At 38.8% G+C, this 26820-nt stretch overlaps 1 protein-coding gene across 2 annotated transcripts; it reads right to left on the bottom strand.

The window, feature by feature from the left end:
* Positions 1-173: 173 nt before the first annotated feature.
* Positions 174-26325, bottom strand: LOC139946534 (tyrosine-protein kinase receptor Tie-1-like). Of its 2 annotated transcripts, none has more exons than XM_071944229.1 (27): positions 26133-26325; positions 25673-25780; positions 23647-23736; positions 22298-22558; positions 19868-19978; positions 18211-18300; positions 16526-16759; positions 15629-15952; positions 15252-15515; positions 15000-15131; positions 14659-14814; positions 14238-14339; positions 13050-13156; positions 11408-11612; positions 10837-10936; positions 10031-10268; positions 9716-9755; positions 9179-9333; positions 8274-8508; positions 7920-8030; positions 7516-7700; positions 6955-7068; positions 6403-6473; positions 5956-5996; positions 4972-5068; positions 3586-3691; positions 174-3286 (listed from the first exon to the last, which is right to left on the bottom strand). In XM_071944229.1, exons 1-27 carry the CDS (start codon positions 26197-26199, stop codon positions 3221-3223), a joined length of 3810 nt encoding a protein of 1269 aa, XP_071800330.1. In that variant the 5' UTR covers positions 26200-26325; the 3' UTR covers positions 174-3220. The 2 variants fall into 2 exon arrangements, with proteins under 2 accessions (XP_071800330.1, XP_071800329.1); XM_071944228.1 differs by having other exon boundaries at positions 22298-22561.
* Between the last annotated feature and the right edge of the window lie 495 nt (positions 26326-26820).

Genomic DNA, 26820 nt, shown 5'->3' on the forward strand with positions numbered 1-26820 from the left:
CTGTTGACCCCCCACCCCCCCCCCCCCCCCCCTCCGTGGATATTCTGTACCCCAAGCATAATACGGCAAACTCTAGGTCGATCCGTGTCCATAATCACCTTTCACCTACATTCATATGCAGACGAACGAAAATGCTAACATTCTTTTCTTGCAACTCAAATTCTCACTTATTTTGTGCTCTGTGTTGACCAAAGATTATAGAGCGCCGCAAGGCGCAAGATGCGGAACTCGGGCTGAAATGTGAAATCCCACTGGATGCCATTTCGGCAAGTAACTCTTTTGATACAACAATAGATCAGTGCAGATCAGTGCAGACAATGACCATTCCTATCAATGGGAAACAAAACATTCACTTGCTGAAATGGCGTCCATGCGTATTTCACGTTCCAACAATAGATTAAACTTCAGTTCCGCATCTTGCGCCTTGCGGCGCTCTATAATCTTTGGTGTTGACATACACCAAGTGAGAATGTGACAATATCACCAAACATGTCTATGGGCGCACGTGGGTAATTATCTGCACACGTTCATCCTATAGAAAAAAAATCGCCACACACCGGGGTCGACCCAGGGAAGCTAAACGAACGCACCCAATATAGTATAGAGGGCGCAAACTACCAATCTGAGCAGATGTGCCTGAACATCTGACGTCACACAGTTGCAAGAAAATAATGAATTAAGGAAAACAAACACTTGTTGCAAAAATGTGTGTGCTTTCAGATGCACGAGGAGAGAGGCTTCAGGCCCGAAGTCTTTCTCAGATTCGAATAATTTAGTAAAAAAGTACATGTACCTCCTCCAAAACTATGTTATTTCAGAAGGAGTCGTTTCTCATAATGTCTACAGCTCCCCGTTGCTCGTTCATTACGTCGTTATGCTAATAATATAGATTTTTACCGTATCCCGTATTACTCAAAATAATTGTCAGCATAAAAACTTACTTGATAAAGAGCAATAAGACATTTGTGAGAAACGGCTCCCTCTGAAGTCACGGAGAGCCAATTTGAAATGTTAGTATAATTTAAACTTTTTAGTAATATCATCAGCTTAAACAAAGCAAATATTTATATCAATAATAGCAATTAGTATAAAGACATATCTGCATATTATTAATCATGCAAAATCAAATAGGCTATGCATGAAGTTGTATAATCTTAAAGGCAGTGGACACTATTGGTAATTACTCAAAATAATTATTAGCATAAAACCTTACTTGGTAACGAGTAATGGGGAGAGGTTGATAGTTTAAAACATTGTGAGAAACGGCTCCCTCTGAAGTAACGTAGTTTACGAGAAAGAAGTTATTTTACCACGAATGTTCGAGACCTCAGATTTAGAATCTGAAAGGACACAACTTTGTGTGACAAGGGTGTTTTTCTTTCATTATTGAGCTCAAATTTTCTCAGGTTTGTTATTTTATGCAAATGTTAATATACACCAAGTGAGAAGACTGGTCTTAGCCAGTTACCAATAGTGTCCAATGTCTTTAAAACAAATTAACACAAAGATAGTATCATAAATTACTGCAACATAATTTTAAATTTGATTTTACTCTGTGGAATCCTTAAAATAATGTCATCTGCTCAAAAATGGTGTCACTGCAAACTATTACGGTGCTACTGTGAAAAAATACGTTTAAAGAATGTCTGCATAAAAAAGGGTAATAATCAATTAGTAATCCCCTGTATTAAAATAACCACCAAGTATTTAGTTAATAACGGTTTACATCAAAATAATCACAGTTGTAACCAACAAACATCTAGTTTACGTCGGTTTACATAAAATGACTGACTAAAACCACCAGGCATCTAATGTCGGTTGTGCAGAGCTCTGCAGCTCGCCTTATTTCTCGCATTAGGAAATATGAATCGGCGTCTCTTATTCTAAGAGACATACACTGGATACCCATTCACATCCTCGCATTTCATTCAAAATATGGTTGTTGGCTTATGAATGTTTTTATAATTTTGCGCCTCCCTATTTGATAGAGCTGTTAACACTGTACACATCTTCTAGAAATTTTCGTTCAACAAGAACAAATTGTTTGTTATTCCAGCAATGATGACCAAGTCACAGCTTCGCTCACACCGCCTGAACTTTATTGAACAATCCTCCGGAACATTTAAAAAAAAAACAAAAAAAAACAACAACATTGACTCCATTGTTAAGTTAAAGATTGCTTTAAAGACGCACTTATTTAACATTTAATTCATCCATTTTTGTTTGTTTCCCAGTACATCTTGTATTTTGTATTCTGTTTTGTTTTGCTCGAGAGTGCGTATATAGGGACACGTTTAATTGCGTGTGTTATGCGCTATATAAGATTAGTTAATTATTATTATTATCATTATCGAATCATTTACTAGTAACCCGTTAGGCATCTCATATTTAATGTCGGTTTACATAACTTGTCACCACCAGGCATCTATAGTTAATGTCGGTTTACAGCAAATATCTTAAAATGAGTGTATAGGCCCCTAACCACCCGCGTCTAATGTTGGTTTACATCAACTAACTAACTAACTAGTAACAGGCATCTATAGTTAATGTCGGTTTACATCAAACTATCTTAAAATTCGTACGAGTGTAGGCCCCCAACCACCCACGTCTAATGTTGGTTTACATCAACTAACTAACTAACTAGTAACAGGCATCTATAGTTAATGTCGGTTTACATCAAACTATCTTAAAATTCGTACGAGTGTAGGCCCCCAACCACTCACGTCTAATGTTGGTTTACATCAACTAACTAACTAACTAGTAACAGGCATCTATAGTTAATGTCGGTTTACATCAAACTATATTAAAATTCGTACGAGTGTAGGCCCCCAACCACCCACGTCTAATGTTGGTTTACATCAACTAACTAACTAACTAGTAACAGGCATCTATAGTTAATGTCAGTTTACATCAAACTATCTTAAACGAGTGTAGGCCCCCAACCACCCACGTCTAATGTTGGTTTACATCAACTAACTAACTAGTAACAGGCATCTATGTTAATGTCGGTTTACATCAAACTATCTTAAAATTCGTACGAGTGTAGGCCCCAACCACCCACGTCTAATGTTGGTTTACATCAACTAACTAACTAACTAACTAGTAACAGGCATCTATGTTAGTGTGGGTTTACATAAAATCACTATATAGTAACCACGAGAGGCATAACGTTAATGCTTGTTTACATCGTATCTCTTGACTACCGGAAACCACCAGACATCTAATTGTCATCGAACTCTGGCTTGATGACGCTGAAATTCTCGTAGACTGCTGACAACGCGTGTGCCTATAAAAACCAAATAACATTAAACACAACATTATTATTATCTGTGACAGCAAGCAACAGATATATGAATGACGACTATCACTATAACTTTTAGCACTATGTGCTTCCCTACAAACAAAACAATAGACGATGTAAGAAACATATTAATTTATCATTCCACCTAAATATTGTCATAGTACATTTATGTTTTTCTCGCAGAACCATCAGAGTTCTTATCGAGAGCTTCTTTTTGTATGTTTTTGTGACATATTAACTTAATTTAAGGATTTACCTTAAAAACAATAAACACGATGACTTACTTTATCAACTGGAACATTTCCTATTTTGTTCAGCACTTCAGTGATCTCTCTGAAGCTTGGGCGCTTGTTTGAGTCTTTCCTCCAGCACTTTAACATCAACGCATAACTGAGGAATTCAAATACAAACAACAGTTATGAAATATTGTTTCTATGCTATAAACAATAAGCAAAAACGCCGAAACAATTTGTATAACTGTTTCAGATTGATCACAAACGAAATGCTTAGCATAATCGACACTGCACACAATGAAGCAGTTTGTTGACTTAAAGGATGTTGAACTGTAAGACTATCCTACAGCTTATACTCTCTCAGAAAATAAATATTAATTAATGGAATGCTAGGTGGCAGCAGACTTACCAGATGTCCATGGGTGCACCCCAGTATTAAATAAAAATCTTATTCAACCAACGCTAAATGTTACATATTCAAAAACACACAAAAAATATTTTAAAGTCCCTCATTCATTCACAACAAAAACACAAACATGCAGTGACATCTGAACTTCAGTTTTCTTTTATATTTTTTATAATTATGGGTAGTCCGGGGTCCCCCAAGCTACGGCCGTCGCAAAAAAGAAAAAAAACACGTCTCAAAGGTGATTACTTCGAAACCCAGAAGCAGCCATCTTGGGAAAGGGATCATACCGCTGGTGAACAAATTAGGACCATTTTAGTCGGGGCCTGGCTCACCCAAACCACCCAAAATTGTTAGTCAGTAACCCCAGGATACATTAATGGGCCATATTTTAACAATCCCTGAAAATATTGGCCCTCAAATCTGTCGTTTACAGAAAATTTTGAGGACCTACAAATTATTAATGAGGCTCGGTGCATTGATTCAGTTTCTATTATACTGGGGTCACCTCCTTGTCTATACGTATAGTTCTGAGAATGCGCACATAACTGAGAACAAGTTTGCTGCCACCAAGCGTTTCAAAAGTAACCCATTATAGGAACAGGTTGTCTAGAAAGTCTCTAAAATTATAATTCTGAGGGTATGTTTAAAGACACTAGACATTATTGGTAATGGTCAAAGACTAGTCTTCTCACCTGCTGTATATCAAAATATTATGCATAAAATAACAAACCTGTGCAAATTTGAGCTCAATCGGTCATCGAAGTTGCGAGAAAATAATGAAAGAAAAAACACCCTTGTCACACGAAGTTGTGTGCTTTCAAAATTCTAAAATCTCGAGACCTCAAGTTCTAAATCTGAGGTCTCGAAATCAAATTCGTGGAAAATACTTCTTTCTCGAAACTACGTTACTACAGAGGGGCCGTTTCTAACAATGTTTCATAACTAACAGCTCCCCATTTCTCGTGTCCACTGCCTTTAATTTGTTTCCAAATGTTTATTTCTAGTAGGATTTGATTTATTATTCTTACATGTCATCCGGGCAGTTTTCAGGTTGAGGCATCCGGTATCCATCCAGTAAATGATCAGCCAGGTTTTTGGTTTGGATACCAGGGTAGGGCGTTCCACCTAATAAGAGGTCAACACAAATGCTATTTTATAAGGTGGTTATTTTATAAATCGTTTTTTTTTTCTCTCTGAAATTCCACTGCAGCAGACCAAACGCATTGCATGGTTTAAAGCCATTGGACACTTTCAGTAAACAGTATTATCCAAAGGCCCACAAAATAACAAACCTGTGAAAATTAAGGGTCAACCGGTCATCGGGGTAGGGAGAAAATAACGGGGAAAACCCAACCTTGTTTCCGCACGTTTCGCCGTGTCATGACACACGTGTTTAAAATAAATCCGTAATTCTCGACAACGAGAATTGATAATTGTTTTACCGTTTTCTCGAAAAGTAAAGCATTTTATGGAATAATATTTCAAGAGAAGTCTTTCACCATTACCTTCTGTAAACCCTGTAAGTTATTTGTAAATCTGTGAACTTTTTTTTCTGTGCCGAAAGTGTATAATGGCTTTAAAGGCACTGGACACATTTGGTAATTGCAGATCAGTCTTCTAACTTGGTGTATATCAACATTTGCACAAAATAACAAACCTGTGAAAATTTGATTAAATTGGTCGACGAAGATTTTTAAAACCCAAGTTAACAGTTTAGTTTATTCACATTCCACTCATCAAAACACATAATATCTTAGTGACAAAAGCTTTATTTTGAAAAAATACCACTTCCAGGTGACTTAAATGTTTTTTGGTTTTTTTTCAATCAACTTGCTTACTAGTGCCATGTTCAGCGTTATATATAAGTGTTGGTATTATCTTTATGATCCGGTCAAGTATGAAGTTATGAATAGGTTTTTTTTTGTGAGGTATGTTGGGTAGATGGGTTCGGTCCTAATTTGGATTATTATCAAACATTATTTTAGTGAGTATAGTGCGCTACCAGTACATACCGAATGTCACAATCTCCCAGAGTAGGACTCCATAGGACCATCTATATTTAAAAAAAAAATAAAAAATAAGAAATACAAAAAAAATGTGTACATGCAATGAATATTTTAGCATGAACAAAAATTGCAGTAATCAAATTTAGTAAACTTTCATAAAGTTAATAAAATAATGCTCATATTTCCATTATATATCACAGTAAAGCTTAGACATTAGACATTCTCATAGGTTTGTGCAGAGGAATATAAATGCTGCTTTTCGATATTTGACATTTGACATTCATATAGGTTTGTACAGTGAAAAAAGCAGCATTGATGTTCGCTGTACAAACCAATGTGAATGTCCAGTGTCCAATAACAAAATAACACTCTATAGCAACTATAATGTATTCATGTAGCTCAGCATTCCTTGTCTGCTTCAACGTAATGAATTATTCATGAGCGTTAACTTACACGTCACTTTTAGAGACATAACGTCGATGCGTCAGGGATTCAATGGCCAACCAGCGAACAGGAATCCGGGTCTAAAATAGGCACACATAAGAACATTGCATCAAGGCATGTTGTGGTTTTAAGGGTAATGAAATAAATATTCACAATTATGAATGGTAATAATTTTTATATTTAGATTCCTTAGATTCCTGAACACAAACGTCCTGTCTTCTAGAAAGTCCGAAATCAGAAACCTTGGCGACCAACTCTCCCCCAAGAAGAATGTTTCTCGCAGCCAAATCACGGTGAATTATGATTGAAGAAAAGCAAACCCACAACTATGAATTACGATCATATTTGAAATGGGCACAGATAAGAACATTGCATCATTGCATGTTATAGCTTTATGGTTAAAGAAATGCAAATTCACAACTATAAATATTTACAATAAATATTTAAGATATCATGCCTTCGTCCCTGCAGTGGACCAAGAAGAGCAAAAAAATACCATAAAATCAACACAAAATGAGACTAATAAAATGATCAGTTAGTTTTCCATCTTCAACTATTTACCTTAGATTCCTGAACATAGACGTCCTCTCCTCTTGAAAGTCCGAAATCAGAAACCTTGGCGACCAACTCTTCCCCAAGAAGTATGTTTCTCGCAGCCAAATCACGGTGAATAATCTGCAACGAACAATAATGCTTTTTCTTCATAGTCGAAAATGGTCTGCACACTAGGCCTATACTTTACAATTTTAAAGACACTATTGATAGTCAAAGACCAGTGTATCTCAACATATTAATTAAATAACAAACCTGTGAAAACTTGAGCTCATTTGGTCGTCGAAGTTGCGAGATAATAATGAAAGAAAAAACACCCTTGTCACACGAAGTTGTGTGCTTTCATACGCTTGATTTCGTGAGCTCAAATTCTAAATCCGAGTTCACGAAATCAAATTCGTAGAAAATTACTTCTTTCTCGAAAACTACGTTACTTCAGAGGGAGCCGTTTCTCACAAAGTTTTATATTATCAACGTCTCCCATTTACTTGTTACCAAGTGAGGTTTTATGCTAATAATTATTTTGAGCAATTACCAATGGATTTGGAGGCAACTTCAAAAATCACTTACTCCTGCGACCGAGAGATGTTGCATTCCTTTAGCAACGTCTTCACCAAACTTCATCAATTGTGCCATAGTAACAGGAGAAGCTTTGTATTTAGACTGCTCCCGTTTTAGCTGAATTGGGCGATTTTTACGCAGATAGTTACGAAGGTTATCGCCTGGAACAAACTCCAATGCAACGTACAAAATTCCTTGGTGCAAATGACAGACAAAATTTTTAATTTTTTTTACAAATAAAAAAATAAAAAAGCACATCTTTGAACAGGTTGGTGGTTAACACAATACTTTACTTATAAGATCTACTAGGCCTTTGGTTCAACACTCAAATTGTATAAATTGTGTATGATACACATTTAAAACTATTCAAAGTTTAGCTTAAACGAAAAAAAATAAAATGGCTTAAAACCTACCATCATGACAGGACGCCCCCAAGAGGCCAACAACATTTGGATGAGTTGTGATTGAAGTCATTGTCTGAAACTCTTTCAAGAAATCATCAGCAGCGTTCTTTGGGGATCCACCTGAAGATCATAAAAACAAAATGTGTTCAAAATGTAAAGCCCATTAAAGCATTAGGATGTGACCATAAGTAACAATAATAGTACAAATTGCGCCATATAGGCCTACAAAGCAAGAAAAGGAAACAAGAAAAACATCATTGACCAAATTTTGTAATAAAAAAAATTACAAAATTAATTGGTGTAGTTTGACATGGATTGATTCTTTATTCGGTTTTTATAGTGACAAACTGAACTATTCCTGACCTTTGAGGATTTTGATGGCTGCTTTTATGACTTGTCTTTTCTTCTTAATTCCACCAAGACGTACTTCTCCAAAGTTTCCTTTCCCGAGTATGGTATCTTCAACAATCAAATGATCCCATTGAATTTCCCAGTCGCCTGCCCAGAGTGGAAGACCGACGTCCTCATAGATGTCCTTGTCGTCATTTAAATGTACAGCGGTTGATGATTGGTTTGTTGTGACAGTGCGATTCAAATCCTATACGAGTCATTAAAGAGAAACTGTCCGTTTGGGTAATCACTCTTAAAATTATGGCATTAAACTTTTGGTTAGAAGCCTACTGCAGCTTTCGGTAGTACAAATCATCTTCAGAAACATTTTACTTGGAAGTAATGTGGTTATGTAGGCCTAATAATGTATCAGTTTTTATTCCCAACATTTGAAGCTGAGACGCACTACTGCATAAATGCTTCAGATTGTGTATTAGGGATTATTTTTCCTGCGTTGACATAATTCAGTCCGGTTTTTCGGCGATATCTTAAAAAATGCAAAATTTCACGTTTGTTTAACACTCACATTTATGTAGGATTGAAACGATCAAACTTTCCATCAACCGAAGATATAGTTTTCCTTTGACGCCATTCAATTAACTGGTCTAAAACGCATAACCTTAACCGTTTTTCTTGTTATTCGTTGTCGTGTAGTTTGTTTTTGGTAATGTGAGGGTTTTGTTCTGTTAGTTCCAAATGAAGTGCTGACGGTGGGGAATTGAGCTGGTATACAACTACACCACAACAAGGCAGGGTAAGAATGAGCAACACAGCAAAAATTTTGCAGTTGACGATTTTCTTTGAACATACCAATGTGTAATACAAACTTTCTGTACATGAATTATTTAAAATTAAAATAATGTCTTATTTCGTCTTACCAGTCCTTCATTGGGTCCACTAGAGGCAGCCAGAAGATCGTTGCGGTCTTTTCTCCTCCATTTTAGGATTAAAATTGGAACAACAATTAAGACTATAAGACCTAAGATGATAACTGGAGCAATCAATGGGTTTGCAGTTGGCGCTGAAGAGAGAGCTGAAAAAAAAGTAAATTTAGTTAAGTGAATACTTATCTTGGTTGGCGACCCTGTTTTTGTATTATTCACCGGTAGAGGGCGCTCCATAAACTGTTTGAGAGACTCACTTGGAAGGACTGAGCAAGTCTACAAGTTTGCATCGTGTGATAATATCTCTTCTCAAGTAATTTGTAATATCGGCAACTACGTCAACAAAACTTGAACGTCTCTTATCACAAGACTAAGTATATCGACAAACCAGAGTTAGTGCCGAAGTGGGGGTCTTCTGGACTTGATCAATCATCCCCTAACAAACATTTCAGAATAATCATAAAATAAATGAAGACCACGTATATCTTAAATACTCAAATAATAATAAAACTAGTACACATGTATCTTTACCTTGTACAGCGACTGGTTGTGAGTAGGTGACTGTAGCATACTGTATAAAAAAAATAAAAAATAAATAGTACAATTTGTAAACTTGTATGTAATGTTCCTGGGTAAAAAAAAAAAAACGGTCTGCATATTCGTGCATATTATGTAAATGTGAAGCGAGCTTGACGTCACAAATTGCCCGACGGAGCTCCCAAACATAGTTGTGACGTCAATGATCAGGGCTTAACAAGTAAAGTCAGGATTGACAACGATTTGAAAACTTACTGCACGATCACATCGTGGGAATGTATTGATATGTTATGATATGTAAATGTTTACCGTTCCATTGCTACGGCTAACCGCTCCAACACGAATGTCGTACGTTGCTCCTTTGTCTAGTGGTACATTGAGGTAGCCTCCATACATTTTATCATCTCCAACTACAAAAGAGTCTTGAACCATCTCTTTGGATAGTTCAGCTGCAATGTAGTCGTCGTGAGAGTCCTCAGAGTGGATGGGGTCTAGAGCTTCTCTCTTCCTCTTGGATTCAGTCTTCTTTACATGAATCACGTAGGATCTATAGCATGAAGAATAAAATGAAGAGAATGTATCCATTTGGTTCAATGATGTTACACTGGTCAGAGTTGACCAGGAGGCCTGACCCGTTTTCATGTGAGCCCAACCCAGGAATTAGTTAAAATAAATCTGGGATTTTGCTTCGGGTTCTGCCTCCGTTTGATCCATTTCTTAGTCACTTTGACTCAATACGGGTCATACCGACCCAAAATGAGTCAGTCCCCCACTGAAACTGGAATTATTGTCAATATTGTTAACAACAGTTTTTTTAGTGTAGAGTAGTATTAATAGCTCTCTTAAAAATGTGCTGTAAGCTCTGGAATGATAACAAAAACATTAGAAAGCGCAGAATCCGCCGAAAGGGCGCCCAAGGCGCTTTACACAAACAATGGCTTCAAGGTAAGAAACAAAGTGCACAATGTAGGACTAAAGCCACAGTTGTGAATAAAATTTACTAAAAAGTAAAGAGAATATGCTTAATAGGTTTTGCTAACTTTCGTCTTATTTTTGTTGTGTCATTTAAAAAAAATGTATTATGAATGTTAAAATTATTGTTGAATAATACTTACGTGATATATACGTCATCAGGTACGCGGCTGAGATTGATAGTGACCGTAGTATCTGTGGCGTCGCTTGGATTTGAGCTTGGTACCGGGGGTGAAGGAGGGTCTAGAATAATTCCATACAATGAAAAAATTAAAAAGTAAAACAGTCAGTTTGCCATGTGGTTTATTATTTGTATTTGAAATGAAAAGCTGCATCCCTTGGGTGATTCCCTGGCTGCCGCTTCCCAAGTTGTATCGTAAACTTGGGTGTGATCATTAGTTACATGGCAGCTGTATGTAAAGGTTGTATGGCTTCTGATTTGCACCCCATTCCGTTTTACATTGACCAATTAGGGAGACCACCAACATGGATAGTTCTGTTGGTAGAGCACCGGCTCGTTAATCCGGAGGTCGTTGGATCAAGTCCCGCTTTAGTTATTTTTCTTTGTTCAACACCCTGTGTTTTTTATACTACGCTTAGGCCTATAAATGGAATTTGAATCGTACAAAGTAATAATAATTGAAAGTTTATTTTCGGACGATGGTTGAATTATTCGTTAGCGAGTCCCGTAAACTAAATGAGTATTTTTCTTACTTTCCAGTGGCTTAGTAAACACTTCAAGTACTGCTGCATCGCTGGTGAATATTTGGTTTTGTGCTGAAATCTTCAACTCGTATCTAGTTGTTGGTTCGAGATTGGTTATTGTAGCCTGTAACTCATTTCCTAGTTCCTTATTCATGTACGCAGTATCTGCAGTAAAGTCCGCCTGGTGACGTTTCTCCACAGCTCTGTACTCCACCTATAGTCAGTGTGTTTGGAATCGAGAGGAATTTTAAGTCGTGTCCGTCTCTTTTTCAAATACGATCCGTTAGAACCGAGTGTGACATTTCTTATTTTAAAATAAACAGAACGATAATTAGAATTAAAAAACGTGTTTCGAAACAATGTTTACACAATTATGTTGAGCTTTATACACGATTTGCCCGGCAAGCGTGTATCACTTTGACACGAATACTCCAGGATAGATTTGACAGAAGTTTCTAATGTGAAAAATAAAAATAAAAATGGATCGATTCGTATATGCCTCACAGTGAACGTTACACAGTAACCCTATGTGACATCATTTACATTCCCATAACTTGGTGCTCACAATGGGAGACTTTTTGAAAGCTCTGCCACTAGAGGGCAGCAGACCTACCAGGTAAGGGTGCACAACTCCTATAGCAAACAATGGTAAATGCTAAACATTCAAAAATACTCAAAAAATATTTAGAAGTCTCTCAGCCTCTTGAAAATTAAATCAGATACATTGTCATACAACTAAACTTCAGATTTCTTCTCATTTTTGGGTAGGTCACCATTTTGGAATTTTTGCTAATTACCCCAGAAGAAACACTCCCAAAACCTCATGCACACCGCTTGCTTTCATAGGGGAACTCGTGTCCAGTACGTCCTGTTCCAGAACAGTTTGGTTTATGCTGGCATTGTGTTATGAAAAACAAAAATACAGTTTGGCTAAATCTAAAATACAAAATCAAAAACACGCAAAACACAAGGTATTTGCTGTCAGTGACCGTCACTCATGCTTCTCCTATTCCTAAGTTGTTGACATTACCTGGTGAAGAGCGCCCTCTCTTGGTGAATGGCAGATAGTGTAAAGTTTCCCATTAGTTCATTACGGAAATTTAAGCTACATTAAAGACATTTCAAAAACTCAGAAAGTATATACATCATTTTTAGTGAGCGAGTGTTACATTACCTTTTGAATGACAACCTTTTGAATGAAACCTTTTGAATGACAGTTAATTTGCTTAGGGGAATTTGGCAGTACGTGATCAAATAAGTCCACTGATGGGAAAAGGAATTACATAGAGATACCAGGTGTAAGTTGCCAGATGGAAAGGATTTGCCTTTTTTGGCCCCTTTCTTTAATGGAGAGTTCCCGTAATGGTAGCCCTGGGGTGGATTTCACAAAGAGTTAGGACTAGTCTTATCTTGAGTTAGGACCAGTTACTCGTCCTAACTTAGGACTGTCCATACAATTTGTATATCTCCTAGGACTAGTCCTAAGTTAAGACTAGTCCTAACTCTTTGTGAAATCGACCCCTGGTAGCATATTTTGTTAATATTTCAGAGTTAATGTGGTGAGCTTTATTGGCGAGTTTTTGTAAGACAATTTAGCCCAAGATGATTCTTTAATATGTGAAGTTTAAAATACTGTTAACACGATACATACGATGTAGTTCATGATTTGCCCATTTGGGTTCATCGGTGGATCCCATTCCAAGGTCACTGACATCTCAGTTTGATCCGTCGACCGAAGATTCTCGACTGGACCAGGAACTATGGTTTAATCAGAATTATCAATCAAGTCAAACGTGATAACCAAAGATTTAGACTAGTGTTTTTTATGTTTTTTAATGATTATAAAGACAGACATCGGTGTAAAATAAATATAGATTATAAAGACACTAAAAACTTTTGGTAGTTGTCAAAGACTAGTCTTCACGGTTGGTGTATCTCAACATATGCATAAAATAACAAACCTTTGATCGGTCGACAAAGTTGCGAGATATTAATGAAAGAAAAAAAAAACACTTGTCGCACCATGGTCACACGAAGTTGTGTGCTTTCAGATGCTTGATTTCGAGACCTTAAATTCTAAGTCTGAGGTCTCAAAATCAAATTCGTTGAAAAATACTTCTTTCTCAAAAACCACGTCACTTCAGAGGGAGCTGTTTCTCACAATGTTCTATACTATCAACCTCTCCCCATTACTCGTAATCAAGAGAGGTTTTATGATAATGTTTTTTTCGGGTAATTACCAATAGTGACCACTGGCTTTAAATATTGAAGTTTGTTTGATTATTTAATGAGTGAATACTATTGTCACTAAAGACGCCTATCAGGAACGTAATCACTGTTGCTCACAAGCCCGAGGGAGCTTGTAGAGACAAGGGTGCTTGCTATGAGAACCATAAACACTGGGGTCAACACTACTCTTCCAGAATAAGTGTTCTTGGTTCTTTTACGTGAACTACCAATTCTAGTACACAATTAAAGGCCTACGACTTAAAGGAACACGTTGCCTTGGCTTGGTCGAGTTGGTCTTGTTATAACCGTTTATTATAAAATCGGTATGGTTAGAAAGATGTTGTAAAAGTAGAATACAATGGTCTACACAAATATGCCTCGAAATTGCGTGGTTTTCGTTTTACCTCGTCGACAAACACGGTCGGCCATTTATGGGAGTCAAAAAGTTTGTTACGCCGAGATGTTTTTACAAAATATAAGTTTGAGGGACATCTTGATGATGTCATCAAGTGTCACTTGATGTCATCTTGTAGGTACACTTTCAAACATTTATATCGTTGTATGTAATACTCGAATGTATAATATGGTCTAACGGTTACGATTAACTCACCCGAACCCTCCATGCATTCTCCAGTATCTTTAAGACACGTTCCTCCTTCTGCACAGTGGCATGTTTGTTTACAATCAGCACCATACCTACCATCCGGGCATTCTGAAATAATATTAACAGTTTTATATTTTTCTCTAAGGATATGTCGGCTCTTCCTCATAAAAATGTAAGAAATACAAAACATTGCTTATCACGCTTATACGCAATTGCTCAGGCCAGTCTATGCCTTTGTTATACCAAGAAGCATTCTCTCACCTAGTCTTGGTCCAAGACGTTACTGTATCATACTCGTATCGCGGTGTCCTGACAGAGGGCGCGCTTGTAACCGAAGCTAGAAATCAAACCAATTATAGCCTTGCATTCTGTTGTTTGAATTGATCCCTTTCGGTGCGAATGTATTGGAATCAAGACTACGTCTTACCTTGCATACAGTCCAGTCCCATGTAGCCGGCAGCACAAGAGCATCCGTAAGGATCAGGAAGACAGAATAAATGAGCTTGGCAGGCGTTGTGGTGTGGATCATGACTATCAGAACAGCTGTATTGAGCGTCTTTACCAAACACATGACGACCATGAACTGAAATATGAAAGATGATCAAGTCATCATTGTTAGTATTTTAGGCTTCTAAATTAGGTATTAAAAACCTAAGTAACATGTTTTTACAGTTCGCAAAACATTTTTAATTGCGGCAAAGATGTCTTATCCTGCCACACAGTCTAATCTATTTCTACCTCCATGGTCTAATGACTTAGTGTTTAAACCTTTTTCACAGTTATCTCCACTGAAGCCCGGAGCACAGATGCAGGTTCCTGTCCGATCACCACATATTCCTCCATTGTAGCATCGACGACATGCACCCAAGCACATCATTCCCCACATTCCTGATGGGCAAGCTGAAATAAATGTAAATGACAAAACGTATAGTATGATTTCAAACAAAATGAGCCACATCTATAGTATACATACAAAGTATTTAAGTTAGTAAAATGTTTTTGTTTAGATGGCAAACAAACCTCGCACTACGAGTCTCATTATGCCGTGACGTTGTTGATCTTCTTGGCCGTCCACGAAGCAGCTATATATCCCTTCATCTGATTGGACAACACTTGGAATAGATACCGTGAGCTGATTGTTCCATCCATCTATTGCATCTCCATGATGCTTCCATCTGACGTTTTCATTGGTCTGTCCGTTATATGTTACCATTGTTAGTGTGGCCGACTCGCCTACATTTACTGTCAGTGTTCGCTGCTCAGGAAGAATATCAACATTGCCGTCTGAAATCAGAAAAGAAGAACGACATCAAAGTTGCATCATGGGTCACTGTTAAATACACAATGTTCTCACTCACAGCTTAACTTTATTACTGTCTTAGGCCTTATAATCTTACCGTTCTTAGGTAACAGTATAGTCTGTATCCTGGTGGTTCTCCTTCCACTTTTAGACACCTCCGAGTAGAAGACACCGACCCTGTCTATCCCACCAGCCTGGGGTAATGTCAGAGACCTTGCTGCTCGGCGCAGTTTAGGATCATCTACTTCACTGGATCCTGCAGGAAGTCCAGTATTAGTTCCTCCTGTTGTCAATTGTCTGCCAAATGAAATACTAGCCGTCAAGTCACTGCATCCTTTGTACGATGTAATGGCTGCTTCATTGTCTCCGGTCTGACCAATCAGAGGAATGTTAGTCACAAGTGTAAAATCTATTCCCATACCTGTAGAAACAATTAAAGAAGGGTTCAAACACAAATTTTCAGAATACGATTCAATTAAACAATGTTTGTGAATCGTTGAAAGGACAACGATGTTATGTGACATTCTTTTAAGCGCTATGAATAGGCCTACCATATATTTGATTGTATTTTAAGTTGAGTTAAATTGTAAATATTAATGTGATACTCGAATAGAACATTGAAAATTCCTTGTGTGTCACTGCGATAGTATGATCCTTGCTCTATGACCATTTTGATCAAGTTGTTTACAATGTATCTTTTCTTTTACGGCACAGCTCGTTCTGTTAGAGAGTCGAGTACTAAAATATAAAGTAACATGTATAAAGTTGCTGCAGGATTTGTCTGTACAGTGCAACAACAGGTTTGAAGGTTTGTCTTTGACGAGCGGTCTAGTTTACAGAATTCAAATTCCGGCGTTGTCAAGACTAATTTTAACCACAATTATCTTTCGGATGGGACGTAATATAAAGCCTTAGGTCACGTGTGCTCTTTGGTGAATGTGCGTCACCCACTCAGTTGTGCTTAATTATTTTTTAATCAATAGTTTGTACTTACACGCGGATACTTCGGAGTGCCATACTTGTACCTCAGCCAATGTAAGGGATTCGGTACGGGGAATGTCGACACTGACATACCGCGAGAATCTAGGTGGATCACACATGAAATCAATCCAGGCATCTGATCTGGCTTGTGGTTCGGTTACTGGACTACCACACGCTGGGTTATCAATGACAACGTCACTCAGACCAGCTCTTACAACAGCTCCCACTAATCGCAACTCAACACGTTCTGTGAAAAAAAACACCCGAAACAATAACATTGATATGGGATTTGAGGCATTGCATGGTGAGGTATCAATTGGTTCACGGTAACACGTGTGTACAGTATTCTTGCTGTGTAAATTATGTTCTTTTGAGAACTTGTCTCGCAATATATAGAGTCTTACTATGACTAACGGATTAAACCTATTTGGACGAATTCAATCTTTGCATTAACATTGTGCTTTATTCTCTCTTCTCCGGTTTTCCACTCCTGTCTGTGTAACCTTACACGAGGTCAACTCAATTGCATACTACAAGTGTGATCATGTGAACACTACATACTATCAAGGTGACAATTTTTCAGAATTCAGGAGACTTCCCTACTCCTACTTATTAAATACAACCTAGCTGTGCGTATTAAACTTCAGGGCCCAATTTTATAGCGCTGGTTAACGGTAAGCAAATTTGCGTGCTTACTGTAGCAGAAAAAATTGGTTAAGCCTTAGCGTATTTTACAGGATAGCAATAAAATTGGGCGGCCATATTGCGTGTTTACCGTGGATTTGCATTGTGACGTCATTTATTTTCGTGCCGTAAGCACCGGAATGTTAGCATGCTTTTTGTGCTTACGGTTAGCAGCGCTATGAAATAGAAATTGCACAGTAAGCACAAAATCGGCCGCTAAGCAGCGCTATGAAATTTGGCCCTGTACTGTGCGTATTAAACTTCACTACAGCGGATTGTGTTGTTAGTTATCAACGTTACGACTACTTGCTGTACACACATTACGATTCATGTGGACTAGGCCTGGGCGACTGGTGCGACTAGTGTCTACTACAAAATAGTCGCGAGTACTTCAAAAATAGTCGCAACTACCTGTTTTGCGAACCAAGTGTGTCACTCACGACTATTCACGACAACACAATTTACTTACAAAACACAATCAGACATCAGGGACACAATCCTTCAATCTATTCAGCTTATTGAAGTTTACTAAATTGCGCTTGCGGCACACGTTGCCACAATGCATCTTAAGATTTAGTCGCAACTATTTGAGGTGCGACTGTTCGAGTAGTTAATTTCACAAGTCACCCAGGCCTAATGTAATCCTAAAGTTATCACGAAGCTGCAACACTTTCAAACTTAGTTCACAGATTTCGTTTAAAACATAACAATTTGCAACCATCAACAAATTTGAATTTTACATTATAGAGTCACCATGAATTTACATTATGCAATATGAAGACATTAAAGACGATGTGACCTCTGACGTCACTCGAAAACCATAACATGATTCGCGCGCATACCGCCGGACAAAACCATATTGTGTTTTGGCAGCCAGCTAGAAAGTGTACGCAATCTTACCATGACTACGCGTCTTTTTGCCCAGCGAAACATGACGTATACAGTGTTTTGTCAACAGAGGGCGGTTTGAATGTAAACATAGGTCACATCGTCTATACAGGTGTCGAATATTACCACGTTCGTGTTTTCTGTTCATAACTCTGATTTTGCCGAGACAATATTCCGCCACAAGATCCACCTTCCACCAAGGGTTCAGTTCATAAACTAGAAGAAAAACAATCGGACAGTTGTAAGCAATTCACGTCAGATTACTCAACAACCGAGATACTGCTGTATCTAAACTGAACATATTCTGGTGAAATTCGATTGAAGCCAGGGAGCAAGAAGGGTTTTTCACAGAGGGGTTGGAAGTGTTTGGAAAGTTGCCCCAAATAACACTGAAACGAGGTCTATTTACATTATGCAGTGTGACTTGGTTACGACTTGAGATTTGCAATTTGATGTGATTACTTGTAAAGTTTATATTTTTTCAGTAAACACATTTTACTTGTTAAGTCCTTTGATAATATTTCATTCAATAAATACCTTTTAATAAAGTATCATTTTCTGGGGCAGCGTTTGTACACACTCGAATTATTACCAAACTTAATCAATTTACAGACCGTAAAAGGCACCTGGAAAGAGTGAACGAGGAATTTGTTTTTCTTGTATAATGGTCATTGGTCACAATGTTCCCATCATTGCTAGTTTTGTAACCTAGAGAAAAATTGCAATAGACCAATGGCGCTACCAACGTCACGTGACCTGGGATGGGCGTTACACACCAACAAACATGGCGTACTGCATATCAACGTGCGTTAAAAATACATGATTATTGTTGCATTTGTTTGTTCAATCGAGGTGTTTTTTTTCGAAATCACTGAAGAACATTCTGGAGTTTGTACCATGAGACCTTACCGGTGGCTGAATAATGCCAGTAATGGGTAAACACAATTCCACAAACTAGGAAATTCTACGAGAACGTTCACGAGGATGTCATGAGTTTGTGCACGGAAAGTGTGGTTTATTTATTTTGCTGCCAATATTTTCAATAACAGTTTCCTATGGTCCATCGGTACGAGTCTTCCCATGTCTTTACTGTGTAGCTGTGTGTCTCTATACCCATCTCAGGTCACTGGTGATCACGTGTCTATTCGACTTTCAAAAACTTCATATATAAGGCCAGGTAAAAAGAGAAACATGTTTAGCGTCCCCTTCTTTTTTCCATTTTTTATGATTTTTTTTTCATGGAAAAAAGGGATATATTTTAACGGTCTCATCAAGAAAATACTTTACTTAAAAAATGTGTCGGGCAGTCATTAAAAATAATGGTCCTCTTCCTTCCTTTTTTTTAAAGTATGTTTTGTTTTGTTCAATGTCTTGTCCAGCATGTTTAATTTTTTATTGTAAGTTTGAACAGTAAAAAAAACAATGTTTTTTTAAATTTTAAAAAGAATGGTAGTCATTTTGAAAATAAAAAAATTAAAAAAACCTCCTCCTCCCTTTTTTTTTTTAGAAACCCGGACGCTAAACATGTTTCTTTTTTACACGGCCTAAACCAAACTGTCAAACAAATTCCAAAACATCCTGGTTCAGAATAGATCTGTGTTTGTGTCAGTCTTAATCCGGATTCTATGTCAAAATGTCTCCGATCCGGAATGTTTCGACCGAAGATCACAGTCAGAAACCATGATTGGATTCCTGTTCAAAGACCGAGTAATGAGCGAACAACCTGATCTGAGAACTTTAACCGTGCATTATACAGACACGTTGAATAGGAACTGTTTTATACCTGTACGGCTGAAGGTCAAACCTGACCAATCTCCATCCAGAGCTTCCGAGGCAGGTCTCATTTGATCAATATTTGAACTTTGACGACTTGGATTACCGAACAAAGGAAGAGCTGCAATCAAAAGAAAAAAAAATGCAAAAAGAAGCACACGGGTCATACTTTAGGAATGATAAACGATTCAATGTCATTATTTCGTCCAATCGAGAATAAGGGGGAAGGTTCTTCATGCTTTGGGGCAGCAAGGCAACATTGTAATGTGGAAGTATTGTCCTTGCTTGGTGGTACAAGCATAGATTGGCACGCAGTCAGAGTACAATAGCTGGCGGTAGGGGTGCGCCGTACTCCTTCTTTCGAAATGTGTCCTTCTAGGTCATCAGATACGTTTTGTAGGTCACCCGCGAATCCACCACTCTCTGATTTTGGTAGCTAGAAATGTAGGTAGAATGACAACCAATTTTCAAAAGGCTGCAGTAAGTTGTTTATTGTACCTTTATTTTGTCATAGGACAAATCTGTGATGGCCCTATAGAGCAGAACATTTGTTTTCTTATGACCACTGCCTGTTGTGTGCCAAATCCTTCGTCTCTACTAGAAGGCACATCCCATTACCTACATCTAGGTGTCGTCAGCAGCAGAGTGTGGGCTCGAATCCCGGTCCAGACACGTGTGCCTTTCTGAGCGAGGCATAATTGCTTTATAAAAAATTGGGAAGGTTCTGTTCGAGCAAGGCTCGAGTCCAGTGGATCGGGAGGAGGGAGGAGGGTTACGTAACCCTTCTCCGCCGTCGGGAGGAGCATTGCGATTACAGCAACTACTGTACTTGCCTACACAGGAGTCAAAGTTAACACTGGACCGCAGGCCTGATGAGGAGGCCAGTGATTTTAGCGTCGGGCCAGTAAACTCCTGACCGGACAAGCCCGGTGGTTTTGTGCTTTTCAGTTCAATAATAATGGGCTACCTCTGTAATCTTTGTAAACAAAATCTGATAATATCTTTCAATTCTCTTGAGTATCAAAGTACGCTTTCAATAAGACAATTGAGATCTACATGTTAGTTTTTATATAGTGCTTTTTACGAACGAGGGGCGTCCCAAAGCGCTCCACATTATTGCCCCTGGTCACTGGGCTTTAATTCACTCCTTAAATAAACCATCTGTGTCAGCTCCCTGGGGAGTATAAAGCCTATATGCAACAAATATGCGCTCGGCTAAATAAATCATAAGAACCATCTCTGCCCTCTAAGGTACCCATGTACCCCTGGGTGGAGAGAAGCATGTAGTTAAGTGTCTTGCTCAGGGACACACGTGTCACGACCGGGATTCGAACCCACACTCTGCTGAACAGAATCACCAGGGCCCAATTTCATAGCGCTGCTTAACTATAAGCAAATTTGCTTGCTTACTGTAGCAGAACAGTTTGCTTAAGACTTAGCGTATTTTACAGGTTAGCAGAAAAATTGGGCGGCCATGTTGCGTGTTTACCGTGGATTTGCATTGTGACGTCATTTATTTCTGTGCGGTAAGCACCGGAAGGTTAACATGCCTTTTCGTGCGCTTACTGTTAGCAGCGCTATGAAATAGAAATTTGCACAGTAAGCACAAAATCGGCCGCTAAGCAGCGCTATGAAATTTGGCCCTGAGCTTGAGTTCATTGCTCTTAACCGCTCGGCCACGACACCCCATCAGTGTGTCATGGTCTTGTCCTAATTCAACGCCTTTTGATTTCGGTTTCGTAAAGTGAAATACTGGTCTAGTAAACATTTTGAGCTATACAACCCCTGCGGTCGTCTGTTGCTTACCCCCAAATTGGAGCCCTACTAGATACAGGCATCCTTTTTAAAGGGAACGTTGCCTTGGATCGGACGAGTTGGTCTTTGAAAAGCGTTTGTGACCGTTTGTTATAAAATACATAAGATTAGAAAGATGTTTTAAAAGTAGAATATAACGATCCACACATGTCTCGAAATTGCGTGGTTTTCCTTTTACTTTGAGAACTAACACGGTCGGCCATTTTGTGGAGTCAAAATTGTGCTCAAGGCAACGTGTTCCTTTTATAAGCAAGTTCGGGCGAGCGACTAGACTTGACGACACCGACTAGACTAACCAGAAACCATAAAGCATAGGGAGATTTACTATAATCTCGAACCATGCACGTGATCATGGTCGATATGGTCAACTCGATAGCTACTCCAGTTTCTTGCCAGTCTAACCCGAACTTGCTTCCTTAATCAAGGACTGTGTATTGGGGGTAACCCCCTTTCAGCTTCACTCCAGGCCATAACTAGGTGACCACTTTTCCAGATAACGTGAGAATCCCGCTAAAATAAATGACTTATTTTCTGAACGAATGTGACATTTGACTTTATGATTTATCTTATCAAGAAGATTTACAGAAAACCAAGAAGGTTCTCATTCACATTGTTGCATACTCACCAGCTAAAAAGGTATCTCCACTTCCACTTTCAGTGATTTCTTCAACCATGACCTCGGCAATCGCTAAGTTTGATATTGCGCCCTCATCGGTTGGAATATCAAAACTCACGTAGCGAGCTATGGCGATCGGGTCTACAGTGAATTCAACGACCACTCCCCGTGCATCTTCCGGCAAGGTTACTGGAGATCCAATCATTGCGTTCTGGAGATGTTCTGAACTCAAACCAGCTCGTAGTACAGCATCCTCATTATTTCTGATATCTGCTGTTTAAATAAAAAGCAACAAGTCAAGGAAAAATGCAATGCTGAGGAAATCACTCCATTACGTCAGATTGACCCGGGTCCCTGGTTCCTGACCCATGTACGGTCAATTTTATGAACCGGAATCTCACCGCGATACTTTATTTTATTTATTTATTTATTTATTTATTTATTTATTTCTTATTTACCCTGGGGAAACCTCTCAGTGAAACACTGTTTTTCAGAGGTGCTCAGCAACTACATAACACATTAAAATTTTTAAATTGTATTAATATAAAAAATATGTAAAAAAATAATAATAATGTTAAAATAGAAAAACAGCCAAATTTAAATAAAGACAATGGATAATTATACCACAACACTCAACAGCACAAAAACTTTACAACAAGCAAAATATACAATATGGACAATGATTAAAATTCGGGTCCAGCCAAGAAAAACACCACAAGCCCCATATATTAAAAAATCAAATTTTTGTATTGAACTTTAATACTTGCTACAGTTCATGGCAAGGTATTTTCAGTGTAAGGGGGAGTTTGAATGAGTTGACCCCATGAGCAGAACATTTTCGTTTACCTGAGCTGGTTTTAAGTAGTGGGGGAACTACATTACCTTGTTAGCCAGATCTGGTGCTGTATGAGTGGGCAGTGGCGGCATAATTAAAAACATTACAAAGTTGAGGAGGCAGTGTAGAATAAAGACTTTTATATACTAAAATGTTTAAGTGAAAATTTCTCTTGGCACTTAAAGACTCCCAGCCAAGAGTAGATAAAATAGTAATATAACCCCTATACAAACAAAACCGCCAAGCTGCCAACAGCCAATCTTAGATCCCATACAAACATTGGTTTAACGTCTATGATTATGAATTGCATAATTCAAGAATTTGTGATTCAGCTACTAGACGACTCTACTTATTCTACTCGTCCTTGTGAGATCAGTGGTTAATACGTTTGGTAGGAATCGAACCCACGATTTTATAACGCAAATCGAATGTCGATGTAGTCTAACCACTCGACCACGGTGACCAACGTGTGAATATAATTATATCATTGGTTATGCTTGTGAGTTAGCCTTAGATCACTCACCATAATCATCATCCCTGTTTGTCAGAGTAACCGTCTTGAGGCAGTAGGTTTCTCCAAGATCCACTTTCCACCACGGGTTTGCTGTCCAGTCTGCAAGAGAGTATAGACTTGATGGTTAATGGTCATATTGCAAGTTATTTTAGGCCCTACGGTAGTTTTGTTTGAATGGTCTGAATCTGAATCTATAGTAAGCAAATCATCATGGAAACATCACAATAACATTGTGGGGTGGGTGGGGGTTGGGTTACCCTGAATAGAAGAGGGAAAACACACGCAGACAGGTAGGGACTGAACACTCAACAGGGGTCCAATGAGGTGACAGGCAGGAAAAATAACCATAAGCTAACCTGTGACTGGCCTAGTTATTCCATACAATCAACTTACTAACGCCTGCATGGTCCAATGCCAACACACATACATATTGCTTACGATGTGCTTTGAATATTTTTGATTGACATAAAAGGAATTAATGCTGAAAACAACAAGACAATCACGACAGTCTTTATTCCTCTCTTATACAAACATGCTGTGCCATCATCAATTTTAATGTAATTTTTGTGTGTGAGAATAGTAGTAGTAGGCATCCGTCCGTCAATACTGACGATGGACTGCGCCCGGGGGGTTGTCCTCTCTCTTGCAGCTGCGGCTGTGGCCGAGAAGACCGATTCTTGCATGGTAGTCTCTGCCACAGTTGTTGCAGACGGGGAGGGGGCTGACACAGGGGTGGGGGCTGCTACTCGCAATTTCCTCCTCTGCCTCTTCTCCTGCAGCAAGGAAGTGCGCCTCTCTTCAGCGTGGTGGACCCCTGTGGCAACTGTCTGCCTCCAGGCGCTGCGTTCTTGAGCAGCTTCCTCCCAGCTGTTGGGGTCTATGCCTGCCTGCCTCATGTCGCGTCTACATACGTCCTTGAGTCGTAGGTACGGGCGACCAATTGGCCTGGAGCCTGATGAAAGTGCGCCATAAAGGATTGCTCTTGGCAGCCGACTGGCGTCCATCCTGTGGACGTGACCGAGCCATCTGAGGCGGCGCTGGCTCAACATGGCGAACATGCTGGTGGAGTGGGCACGTTCTAGGACTTCAGTGTTTGGAACTTTCTCCTGCCATGTAATGCATAAGATGCGGCGTAGGCAGCGCAGGTGGAAGCTGTTCAGCCGTTTTTCTTGACTGACGTAGGTGGTCCAGGCCTCACTGCCGTATAGCAGAGTGCTGGTGACGCATGCTTGGTAGACCTGGAGTTTTGTGCGCACGGCTAGGTTCTTATTTAGCCACACTCTATTTGCCAGCCTGGCCATCACTGCGGCGGCTCTGGCAAGACGGGTGCTCAAGTGTGACAGATTGCTGGAGACTGTTGACCCGAGGTACGTGAAGGAGTCCACACAGTCAAGAGTCGTGTTGCCAATACAGATGGAGGGTGGGTTTTCGACATCTTGGGCCATGGCATGGGTCTTCTTGATGCTGATGGTGAGGGCAAACTCATTGCATGCGTAGGAAAGCCTGTCCACCAACTGCTGGAGCCCTGTCTCTGTGTGGGATGCTAGTGCAGCATCGTCTGCAAAAAGCATTTCCCTGAGAATATCGATCAGCAAACACACACTTTAACTATAAACGTATAATAAGAAAACGTCGAGGTCTTGCATCGTTGAATTCTATACTTTTTCGAGCTCACTACTAATTTCTTAATTGGGTGAGAATAATAAGTTCTCAAAATAATACCAGGAAAGTAACACCAATATAATGAAATTCTGGCTCATGACTTCAAACTACATGTATACGCTTTCAAAGACAAAGAATAACTTCGGTGATTTATTTGTGAGTTTAGCTTTCGTAATTTTATTAAAGTGCTAGTGCCATGATCCTCTGAGGATAATTTTGTTCCCGCAGTTAACTGGGATAACCTCAGTTGATGAAACTTTCATGTCTGTGGTATAGATTGATGATAGACTTACTTTCCAGACGATACTGTAATATCCCTATGCTGCTCACCATAGTTCCCAGCAGCCTAATTTAGAATACTGAACAAACTTACATGAGACGGCTAATGTGGCAGGATCCCCATCTACAGCTCTACCAGACACATGAATACCCCTTGTAGTGCTTTGGCTGGTAAGACTGCCGTTCAGTTCAAGAGCAACACCTGGTGACATTCAAATGGATTTATGATATTTTAATTATTACCAATAATTTTCTTTTTTACGTGGTATTACGAATAATTTTCTTTCTACGTGGTATTATTCGTTTACTTATTTCTAACGATTCTTTCCCAATATTATTAGTTGCACTGACGTCATCAGTGCTGTAATTGGAAAAAGCTGATTGTTCTGCAAACAAATACAACACGTACTCCATTACTACCATCCCTCAATATCCCTCCATACATCAATACTTAGTTTTTAAATTACCCTCAAACTGTAGATTCATTCAAAATATAAAGTTTCCGCAATTGACGTTTTTGCAAAATGTTTATGGGATTTGATAAGTATACTTACCAATATTTAGACTGGCGAGAACAACAACCAATGACGTCAATCCTAGTATCCTTTGATGAACCGACATGACGACTTAGCGTTAATAAATCCCCAGCATCGTGTAACTATAGAGTTCTGGATAAAATGTTCAGATACCAACTAACATAAACAGTATTATTTGGTAATCGAAATGGAGAGCCACACTCCTCCAGTGAGCTGTACTTCAGTGTAACTGCAAAGCTTTCAGTTAGGGTTAGTCTGTATACATGGATCTATGCAGATAAATTGATATGTGGTGGTACAAAGCTGACCAAAAACCTTAACATGCCTCAATGCGTAAATTAAATGAGACTGCAAATGTAATTTTTATCCTTTTCTTACCGTTAATATTTCCCCTTATACTTCCTCCTGTTTTTCCAGTACTTAGCCAATACCTTTGAAATTATGAAAACAACGTCATACTTCCATGTTTATCTTTCAATATTATTACAAAAAGAGACTCAAAAATCTAACAAAAATAAGAGGTGTTCGGGGTGTATCCCGAACACATAATAAAACACGAAAACAATAAACTTGGTTTGTTTCGGAAACGTGTTTGTTTCATAATGACTGCAAAGTTGTTGTTGCTGCCGTCGTCGTTGTCGTCGTCGGCGCCGCCGCCGCCACCGCCGTCACCGTCGTCGTTGTTGTGTTAATAACAACAAGCAGC

The sequence above is a fragment of the Asterias amurensis genome, chromosome 13 (assembly GCF_032118995.1).
Source record: "Asterias amurensis chromosome 13, ASM3211899v1".
NCBI lineage: Eukaryota > Metazoa > Echinodermata > Asteroidea > Forcipulatida > Asteriidae > Asterias > Asterias amurensis.